Source organism: Contarinia nasturtii, unplaced genomic scaffold, assembly GCF_009176525.2.
Source record: "Contarinia nasturtii isolate CC-2019 unplaced genomic scaffold, AAFC_CNas_1.1 Cnas_scaffold_738, whole genome shotgun sequence".
In the NCBI taxonomy this organism is placed as follows: domain Eukaryota; kingdom Metazoa; phylum Arthropoda; class Insecta; order Diptera; family Cecidomyiidae; genus Contarinia; species Contarinia nasturtii.
The window spans coordinates 9,834-19,721 of NW_022198086.1; the positions used below are offsets into that span (position 1 = coordinate 9,834).

General features: G+C 33.0%; 3 protein-coding genes across 9 annotated transcripts in view; all 3 read right to left on the minus strand.

Annotated features, from left to right (window-relative positions):
* Positions 1-3,308, minus strand: part of LOC116341517 — a 5,357-nt gene extending 2,049 nt beyond the window's left edge. Inside the window, exons 1-5 of the mRNA XM_031768627.1 lie at positions 3,158-3,308; positions 2,883-2,940; positions 2,597-2,814; positions 1,308-2,530; positions 1,085-1,248 (exon numbers count right to left, since the gene is read on the minus strand). Of these exons, the coding sequence (XP_031624487.1) occupies positions 1,085-1,248; positions 1,308-2,530; positions 2,597-2,808 (1,599 nt within the window). The 5' untranslated portion in view covers positions 2,809-2,814; positions 2,883-2,940; positions 3,158-3,308. The remainder of the gene's footprint in view (positions 1-1,084; positions 1,249-1,307; positions 2,531-2,596; positions 2,815-2,882; positions 2,941-3,157) is intronic.
* Positions 3,309-3,544: 236 nt separating this feature from the next.
* Positions 3,545-6,552, minus strand: LOC116341520 (probable cytochrome P450 9f2). Of its 6 annotated transcripts, XR_004201177.1 has the most exons (8): positions 6,428-6,552; positions 5,863-6,083; positions 4,986-5,785; positions 4,500-4,919; positions 4,241-4,423; positions 4,092-4,156; positions 3,962-4,003; positions 3,545-3,910 (listed from the first exon to the last, which is right to left on the minus strand). XR_004201177.1 is itself a non-coding variant. In XM_031768630.1 (6 exons), the coding sequence occupies exons 2-5, from the start codon at positions 6,072-6,074 to the stop codon at positions 4,254-4,256; spliced, it is 1,602 nt and encodes a 533-aa protein (XP_031624490.1). In that variant the 5' UTR covers positions 6,075-6,083; positions 6,428-6,552; the 3' UTR covers positions 3,545-4,156; positions 4,241-4,253. The 6 variants fall into 6 exon arrangements, 5 of the variants coding, with proteins under 5 accessions (XP_031624490.1, XP_031624489.1, XP_031624492.1 ...); XM_031768630.1 differs by having other exon boundaries at positions 3,545-4,156; XM_031768629.1 differs by lacking the exons at positions 3,545-3,910; positions 3,962-4,003; positions 4,092-4,156 and having other exon boundaries at positions 4,158-4,423.
* A 701-nt stretch (positions 6,553-7,253) lies between these two features.
* LOC116341522 (probable cytochrome P450 9f2) lies at positions 7,254-9,531 on the minus strand. 2 transcript variants are annotated; one of them, XM_031768637.1, is made up of 4 exons: positions 9,207-9,531; positions 8,909-9,128; positions 7,620-8,833; positions 7,254-7,565 (listed from the first exon to the last, which is right to left on the minus strand). In XM_031768637.1, the coding sequence occupies exons 2-4, from the start codon at positions 9,118-9,120 to the stop codon at positions 7,399-7,401; spliced, it is 1,593 nt and encodes a 530-aa protein (XP_031624497.1). In that variant the 5' UTR covers positions 9,121-9,128; positions 9,207-9,531; the 3' UTR covers positions 7,254-7,398. The 2 variants fall into 2 exon arrangements, with proteins under 2 accessions (XP_031624497.1, XP_031624496.1); XM_031768636.1 differs by having other exon boundaries at positions 8,909-9,531.
* Positions 9,532-9,888: the final 357 nt, after the last annotated feature.

Genomic DNA, 9,888 nt, shown 5'->3' on the forward strand with positions numbered 1-9,888 from the left:
ACAACACAGACGTGTTTGCATATAAATCGCGTTTGTTTTATTTAACACAAATTAAAACTAACTTCTGATTTTATTTGCGCAAACGGTTTGTTCGAAATCGCACAAATATTCAACTGTAATACAGATGATATACAGTAGCATGCAGTAGCACACCAATAGAATCACTTGTGAATGAGTCTGTATGCAATTGTTTAGACAGCAGACGTATCATTAAAAGTCAAGGTCACCGTTGATTTCATGTATTTTAAAAACTTGATCAATGCGCTGGAGCGTGAAACAAACTTTTTTGTTCACTTTTCGTCATGATGAGTTATTTGATATTGTTGAAACAAAAATAAAAGTGAATTAAGTGCATGGACTGCGGCGAGAAAAATAAAATTGAAAAATATAGAAAAAATACATACTGTTTTGCTCTTCCTGTTTGAAGTAGATTTTATCATACTTTCAATTATAAATAGAGGCAATGTTCATTTCAGGAAATAATTTACAGTCGATGTTCTAGTCAATTTGGTACTAATATTCTGTGCTGTGATAAAGTAGCGAACGATTCAAATTGATTTTTCTTGATTCCAAAGTTTAAAAACACGTAGGCAAATGATAAACAATACCGAATACTATTTGCTGAACAATTTATCATTTGTACTTAAACTATATGAAGATTCAAATCAGTTATTAGTTATATGAATATATTGACGGTGAGCTCATCATGCGCAACAATATTCAAGAGCTAAACTTGATTTATATAATATCAAACACTTATATATTTGTGGGGTTTTCTAATATGTGTAAATGATAATACGTTGTTTTGTCTGGCTATCCGTATGGTTTCGTATCGCTGTTGGCGTTCAAGCTCTTCTAGAAACATGTAACGTGGGGTTTGATGAAATGACATCTATATTTCCAATGAACTAAATGGCATTTTGCTGAAAACTAAATTCTCTTCAACTTCGTATTATGAATACTCAATTAGTGATTAACAAAATACAGTCCTTTATAACAATTTTTTTTTCGGATATATTATTTTTACACAATTATATATGCAGTAAATTTTAAAATGCTCGCAAAATGTGAATTAATTTGATTTTTTTCTTGGTTTCAATTCCAAATGCATTCCATTTTTTAAGCTTAAGCTAAATGGTATTTTCTTCAGTTCCAAGGGATTTTCTGTCTTTTCATTGGCCACAAACGAAAAGTTTAATAGTAAATAATACAAGATTGCCTTTACCTCCATTAATGCAAAACGTGAACCTGATAATTTAAATAAAATATTCATATTTCAATTATAATTCGAAAAAGATATATCTTACCGATACAATTTCTTGGCCCGATTCCAAAAGGTATATATGTTCCTGGTTGAATGCTGTTTTTATTTTCATCGCTAAATCGTTCAGGGTCAAACTTCTCAGGTTCCGGAAAATAGTTGGGATCATGTTGAATGCCAAATATTGGAAATAGAAATGCCGTTCCTTTTTCAACTTTGAATTTTAAGCCTTCACCATTATCAAATGTGTAATCTTTCACACAGACTCTATCCACTTGAATAGCAGGTGGCCACTTTCGTAAGGTTTCGCATATAAATTGGTCCAAATATTTCATTTTCTGAAGTATATCATAATTAATTCGTTTCCCGTCCAATTGATCATTTACATCCCTGATTTCTTCGTAAAGTTTTTGCTGAATTTCCGGATTTGCGACGAGCTCATGCGAAGTGAAGGTTAGCAATGTCGACGATGTTTCAAAGCCGGCTAAAAAGAATAGGAAGCATTGAGCTACGATCTCATCATCACTCCATTTTCGGCTGACCGACACTTGTCCAACGTGAGATTCTTCAACCGTTGCAAATCCTTCCTTTTCTTTTGTCGACTTTTCATCACTTTGATATTTCAAACTTCCTTCACGCACTTGCATTAGAATATTGATCATGTCGGGCCGAAATATATTGCGACTTTTTCGAACCTCCATCGTTTCAAGAATTAAGTTTTTAAATGTTTTTGCAAAAAAATCGTCCACCATTTTCAATTTAAGTGCACGTGCCAGTAATGGTAATTTATTTGTGATGATGATCTGTGCAATTTTTTTTATTCCGCTAAAGTCCATTATTGTTTTGCCTTTCATATAGAATTCATTCTCTGGATCGGAGAGCGAGTTAATTTTAATGCCAAATGCACATGAAGCAATTACATCGTTCGTATAGCGTGAAAAAAAGTCCTTCATTTCGACATTGATTTGTTCGCCGTTTGCTACACGCCCTAGAAAATGTTTAACAACATCATCAGCACATTCTGAAACGAGCTCAAACATTTGTCGCATTTTGCTGCCGGTAAATGCTGGACTCAGTGTGGCTCTCATTTGACGCCATTTTTCACCTCGCATCAAAAACAATGAATTGCCCCACATTGCATCCACTTTTTCATCAGCGAATGAACGATGATCTTCAAAAAATTCAAAATCTTTGACACCGATTTGTTTAATGATCTCCGGATTGCGGACTACAAATTGCGGCATACGAAAATCAAACATTCCGTAAATTCTAAATTTTTATTGAAAAAAGGTAGATGATCAAAGCGTCTCTTTTTTTTTCAATTACAAGACTTACGATTCATTGGGGAATGTTTTATATATTAAATCGCTAAATTCAATGGCATTATATTTTTGTAAAAAAAATCCCCCGGTATTTCCAACGAAAAAGTTCGGTTTCATATGCTTAACATGCCGTCGTTCAAAGTATTCATTGTTTAATGTCACCCATCTGTAAAAGGCCCAAATGAATAAAGTGACAGCCGCAAGCAATAAAACTTCACCAATCATTTTTATCTGGAATAAAAAAAATGTTTTTCGGTAGTTTGGATCCTGATTAATTGAACGGTATATTGTATCATTACTATACAAAAAGGAGGTTACTTCGTCGTGTCTGTTTTCTTTTATTGTGGCAAGTTACACCTATAAATAAAATATCTAATAAGAGTTAACTAGAATGACACGTTGTTTTTTATTTCATTTTATTAAAAAAAAAAAAAACAATTTGCAATTTGAATATTTTTTGGATGTTAAGCAGATTGAATTGACAGAAATTCAAATTGTTTTCAACAAAAATTTGAACATTCAATTAATTTATGTCCTTAAAATATATTTTTCACATCACAAAAGATTAATTTACATCAAAATTCCACACAATCACCAATTTTTTTTTTTTTTTTTTCAATATTTCCAACTTATAATGAATGAAATATTATTCCTGTTAGTATTTTTTTTTTATTTAACACGCGAGCTTGCACAGTGGAGAAACAAATGTGACTGGTGTCACGATGCGGATACAATGAGAGTTAGGTAATATTGTTTCTGAGTTTATAAGCGAATTATTTTCAATTCAAAATGTGTATGTCATTCAGAAACACACTCACAATATTTAGAGTTCGTATTCTTGCAATAACGTGGTGTTCAGTTAATAACAACTCACACATGTAAACAATACATATGGCAAAAATGATCAAATCAACTATCAAGCATACACTTAATATAATTCATTGATAACGACAGAAACTGATGTGGTTGTATACTTTTATTCGAATTTGAAGTGCATGATACAGCCTTGTAGCGTGCAAAAGTCACGCTGTTTATACCAAACTATGTTATATTTGTACGGTATATAAATTTGTATTTGATGCGGCAATCGCATATACATCGTAATCGTATATTTTGGTTTATACTGACATCATCAATTTTGGTCTATATTTGTTCGATTACATCTTCCGGGGTTTTAATTCAAAGTGCATTCCATTTTTCAGGGCCATACTAAACGGTGAGTTTTTCAACTGTATCGGAATTTGTGTTTTTTCGTTTGGTTCGATGGAGAAGTTCAACAGCAAATAGTACATAATAGCCTTGATTTCCATGAGTGCGAATCTGGAACCTAAAAAATTTAAATTATATAAATGTGATCAATCGAATACTTCATACTTACCAATGCAATTTATTGGCCCACGGCCAAAAGGAATATAAGTGCCTGAAAGGATATTGTCTTTGTTTTCATCACTAAATCTCTCAGGGTCAAATTTGTCCGGTAAGTTGATACGACACAAAACTATACTTACAAAAGAGCTTCAAACTCATTTTTTTATTTATGTCATCAGAGTTGAAAATAAAAAACGCAAAATATCTATAATGTGCAATTTTTGTTTTATTTGTTAATTGTTGCTACTATGATCAGTGTGATTGTTTGTATTCAATTATTTCTGTTTACCTATAGTCATTGTTTACTTTTGACGCGGCTTAAGTTCCAAATGTACGCCATTTTCTGAGTCTAAACTGAATGAACTTTTCTTCAATATCAATGGTATTTGAGTTTTTTCATTCGGTTCAAATGAAAAGTTCAATAATAAATTGTATAAAATGGCTTTAATTTCCATAAGTGCAAATCGCGATCCTAAAAATTTTTTTTTAAAAAAGAAGATAATTGAAATTCTCCGGTTGAATTTCTATTTCAAATGAATTTATCCTACCGATACAATTTCTAGGTCCTATACCAAATGGAAGGTATGTGCCTGATATTATGCTGTTTTTGTTTTCATCACTAAATCTCTCAGGGTCAAATTTTTCGGGATTAGGAAAGTATTTTGGATCGTGATGTATAGCATATACAGGAAATATAAATGTATCTCCCTTTTCCGCTTTTAACTTCAATTTCTCACCATCATCATAATTGTAATCTTTGGTACAAAGACGATCCACAACGAAGCCTGGTGGCCATTTCCGCAATACTTCACAAATGACTTGATCCAAATACTTCATCTTTTGTAAAGCATCGTAAGTGATGCTTTTTCCACCGAGTTGTTCGCTCATTTTTACAACTTCTTCATACAATTTTTGCTGGATATCTGGATTCGTTGCGATCTCGTAGACAGTGAATGTCAGGATGGTGGCTTAATGATGAAATTTTGATTATGATCTTATGTCGATTTATCGATAAAAGGTGGATATGTTATTACCTGATGTCTCAAATCCCGCTATAAAAAAAATGAAGCACTGAGCCACAATCTCGTCATCAGTCCACGTACGTTTCACCGTCAGTTTACCAATTTCGGACTCTTCAACCGTTGCAAAGCCCTCTTTTTCTTTTGCCATTTCATCGATCTGATGTTTCAGTGTTCCTTCGCGAATTTGCATCAACATATTTATCATGTCTGGTCGATAGATTTTATTCTTCTGTCGAAACGACATCGTATTCAAAATTGTGCTCGTAAATGCGTTTGCAATCGAAGGATTTGTGAATGTAATATTCAAAGCTCGTGCAATTTTTGGAATTTTTTCTATGAAAAATAACTTGATCATCGATTTAGTTGAAGTAAAATCCATTAAAATTTTCCCATTCAGGTAAAATTCGTTTTTGGGATCAAAAAAAGAGTTTATTTTTAAACCAAATGCACAAGTTGCAATCACATCGTTTGTGTATCGAGTGAAAAAATCCTTCATCTCGATATTGATTTTCTCGCCTTTTTCAACCTTTTCTAAGAAGTGTTTCACAACATCATCGGCACACTCGGCGACCAGCTCAAACATTTGTCGCATTTTGCTACCAGTAAATGCTGGGCTTAATGTGGCTCGCATTTGACGCCATTTTTCACCAGACATTAAAAATAGTGAGTTTCCCCACAATTTGTCACTTGTGTCGTCAAGAAATGCATAATGATCCTCAAAATGATCGAAATCTTTTATTGCAATTTGTTTATATAGTTCGGGATCACGAATTATATATTGCGGAGTACGAAAATCAAACAATCCATAAACACTGTAACATAAAAAATAATGTCAATGATTGTTAATTTAAATAAAAAAATTGGAATAATAATCGGGAACGTCTCACACGATTCATTTGGAAATGCTTGGTATAACTCATTCGCAAATTCAGCTCCCGTATATTTATTGATATATGTACCACTGACATTGCCAACTAAGAATTTCGGCTTCATATATTTTATATTGCGTCGCTCAAAAAAATCATTGTTGATCGTAGCCCATTTGTAAAAAGCATATATCAAGAAAGAAACTGCCGCAACAAGTAAAAATTCACCGAACATTTTTTATTCCTGAAATTCAAAATATTTAATGTTAAATCTTCGAATCAACTCAAAAAATAAATAAATGAACTTCATGGTACACATGAAAAAAATAATAAAGTAAAAACAAAATGAATTTTTGTAAACTCGAACGCGATATACTTGCTAAAAGATTAACGTTGTTAAAATGTGAGTAGGCAACATTTGGTCTATCATCCACAATGTTGAATTTGTATTCAAACAATACAAATATCTCTAACTAATGTATATCGCCCTTTTTATTCAATCAAAATTCAGCCAATTGATTTGATTAAAATAAATGATTTAACCTTGACAAAACATTCTGATATATTTGACTTTGTTTTTCGTCGTACCTATTTTTTGCCTTGATATTACACGTTTAAAGCTTGGTCTGTGACTGATGTCGTTTGTGTCGTACGCTTAGTGTTTTTAAACTAAATTTCTAAAAAACAAATTGATATCGTATCTATTATGACCGAACAAAAGATTATATATTATAAGGAGGTGGTAATTTCCCTGAACAACGTAATTTTCGTATTCTGATAGTGATATTTTTGAAGAGCTGCAGCCCATCATGATGACATTGCAATATAATATGTCGGACACTAATATATATTTTAAATAAAACGTAATGTTTCGCTACTTACAATCAAATTGGTCTAAAGACTATTTTTGTTTGGTCATTGACTAATAGCAAAAACGTTGAAAAAAGGTAAATTATATTCCAGGTGTGCTATTGCGTTCGGATATGGTACCGGACGGCAGTTCGCGCGTGTGTGAAATATGCAATATAAGAAACAATCAATGTTAAAATTCACCAATGTTTTTTTCTCTCAGTTTTCACTTCTCTCTTTCGCATAACGACAGTGCTTGCGTTGCGTTTGCGGCATATGATGTACATTGAATGATGCATGCATCATTCAATCTACAGCATAAATGTATGTATTCCTGAACGGTTGAAATCTGGGATTACAAAAAATGCAAATTAAATTTCAATGAGTTGAATGGAATTTATGTTTTATCCCAGATTTATTCTCACACAGTGTTAGTGCTATGAAAATTGTGTTGTTATGTGACTATTTGTATTCTAATTGAATGTTATAAAAATTTCTGATACAGTGTGATATGGAGAGTGTGTAAGTGATTTCGTAACAGTATATACACATCAATTAACTACAATTTTGTGTTGCTAAACTTTTTTATTAACTACAAAAACCCAAAGTTTAATACGAGTAGAAAGTATATATTATTGATTCTGATTCCAAGTGCGTTACCCTCTTCTTCAATTAAATGTAGCATTCTGGTTTTGAATACATTTTCATTTCTACTTTTTGCGTGGTTTTAATTCCAAGTGCATTCCATTCTCTGGAAGTAAAATCATACCACGTTTCAATTTTACTGGGATTTGTGTTTTTTCGTTTGGTTCGATGGAGAAGTTCAACAGCAAATAGTACACAATAGCCTTGATTTCCATGAGTGCGAATCTGGAACCTAAAAAATTTAAATTATATAAATGTGATCAATGGAATACTTTTTCATACTCACCAATGCAATTTCTTGGCCCAAGGCCAAAAGGAATGTAAGTGCCTGAAAGGATATTGTCTTTGTTTTCATCACTAAATCTCTCAGGGTCAAATTTGTCCGGCTCTGGAAAATATTGTGGATCATGATGTATTCCATAGATTGGAATGAAGAATGGGGTACCCTTTTCTACCTTCAAATTGGATTCATTGCCAAGGTCATAGACGTAATCTTTAGTACAAACGCGATCAACTTGGGCGGCAGATGGCCATTTTCGCAGCGATTCGCAAATAATTTGATCTAAATATTTCATCTTTTGCAAAGCGTCATAGGTGATGCTTTTTCCACCAAGCTGTTGCTCGGTTTCCAAGATTTCTTCGTATAATTTTTGCTGAATATCAGGATTGACTGTAAGTTCATACGACACAAAAGTTAACATTGTTGATGAGGATTCAAATCCAGCGATGAAAAATAAAAAGCATTGCGCCACGATCTCATCATCATTCCACTTGCGTTTCACAGTCAATTTACCAATTTCAGATTCTTCGACCGTTGCAAACCCTTCTTTCTCTTTTACATTTTCATCACTTTTTAATGTTCCCTCACGCACTTGCATCAACATATTTATCATGTCTGGTCGAAAGAATTTGTTCTTTTTCCTTATTTCCATTGTGGTTAAAATCGTTTCTCTAAACGATTTGGCAATTACCGGATCGGTTGAAGTAATATTTAATGCACGTGCAAGAGCTGGCAATTTAGTTAACACCACCATTCGACACATTGCCTTGAACGAAGTGAAATTCATTAAAGTTTTCCCATTGAGGTAAAATTCATTTTCTGGCTCCAGGAACGAATTTATTTTTAAACCGAAGGCACACGAAGCTATCACATCATTGGTGTATCGTCCAAAAAAGTCTTTCATTTCAATATTCACTTTTTCACCGCTTTCAACTTTGTGCACAAAATGTTTAACAACATCATCAGCACATTCTGAGACGAGCTCAAACATTTGTCGCATTTTGCTGCCAGTAAATGCTGGACTTAATGTGGCTCGCATTTGACGCCATTTTTCGCCTTTCATAAAGAAAAGCGTGTTTGACCACAATCGATCTATTCCCTCATCGGTGAATGCACGGTGATCTTCGAAGTGATCAAAATCCTTAATGGTAATTTGTTTAATTGCCTCTGGGTCACGAACCACATAGTGCGGAACTCGAAAGTCGAATAATCCATAGATTCTTCAAAAAATAAACATTTAAGATGAATAGAAATATTTTAACTTGTACCGTGACTATATGACACTATGAACTCACGATTCATTGGGGAATGCGTTATAAAGTTTTTGTGCAAATTCGGTGACCGTATATTTGTTTGTAAATAATCCGCCCGTATTTCCAACAATAAATCTAGGTTTCATGCATTTGATGTTTCTTCGCTCAAAGAAATCGTTATTGATTGTGGCCCATTTGTAAAACGCGTACGAAATTAAGCCAACTGTTGCGATGAGCAGTATTTCTCCCAACATAATGACCTCTAACAATGTGATAAATGAAAAATGCTGTTTCAGCGGTGTTTTTTTTTTTGAAATTTCAATTCAAATCGAATAAATACAAGAACTGTTGTGCTCTAATGAGTTGAATTATATCAATTGATTTTAATTTGGTTCAACAGACGTCATACACAATGCACAAATTGGCACATCACACGGTTTTTGATAAACTCTAATCAAAGCAGTCGTATATTAAAAAAATATAATATCGCACGTGTCTGTTTCTATCTTTTCAAAAGAAAAAGAAAAGAAGCAATGAACAATATTGCGATTTATAGAATTTCGTATGAACTTTGTTTGGTTTTTTTTTAATCTCGTTCATTTAAAGCGACGAAAGTAATCAGTGTGCTACTGTTGACTTATTCTTTTACTGAAATGTTTTGATGATGTATATTTGGCGAACAAAAGGTAACTGATGAGTATAGTATTTCGAAGTTCTTTATATATGGAATCTACAGGCTCATAATGTTGTCAATGATTGATAGTGTATATGAGCATATATATCGTCATAAGCGATGTCAACACAACGATGCCTTATTATCATGTATTTTTTGAATGTAGATAGCGTTTGATTAGATATGAACAGTGTTCACTGAACACATTAGATTGTTCAAATATAGCGCCCATTATCAATTAATTATATTATATTAACGGTGTTGTCTGGTGTCGTTTTGCATTTCATGCTGATTAATGTTGACTCAACGTCATTGAGGTGGTAACGGATTTTTTTTTGAGGAAGGTGAT

Coding starts and splice junctions, on each gene's coding strand:
- LOC116341520 (XM_031768630.1), bottom strand. CDS start 6,074: ATGTTCGGTGAATTTTTACTTGTTGCGGCAGTTTCTTTCTTGATATAT. Junction 5,786..5,862: donor CAAGCATTTCCAAATGAATC/GTGTGAGACGTT, acceptor TTTATGTTACAG/TGTTTATGGATTGTTTGATT. Junction 4,424..4,499: donor AGGACCTAGAAATTGTATCG/GTAGGATAAATT, acceptor AAAAATTTTTAG/GATCGCGATTTGCACTTATG.
- LOC116341522 (XM_031768637.1), bottom strand. CDS start 9,120: ATGTTGGGAGAAATACTGCTCATCGCAACAGTTGGCTTAATTTCGTAC. Junction 8,834..8,908: donor AACGCATTCCCCAATGAATC/GTGAGTTCATAG, acceptor TATTTTTTGAAG/AATCTATGGATTATTCGACT. Junction 7,566..7,619: donor TGGGCCAAGAAATTGCATTG/GTGAGTATGAAA, acceptor TAAATTTTTTAG/GTTCCAGATTCGCACTCATG.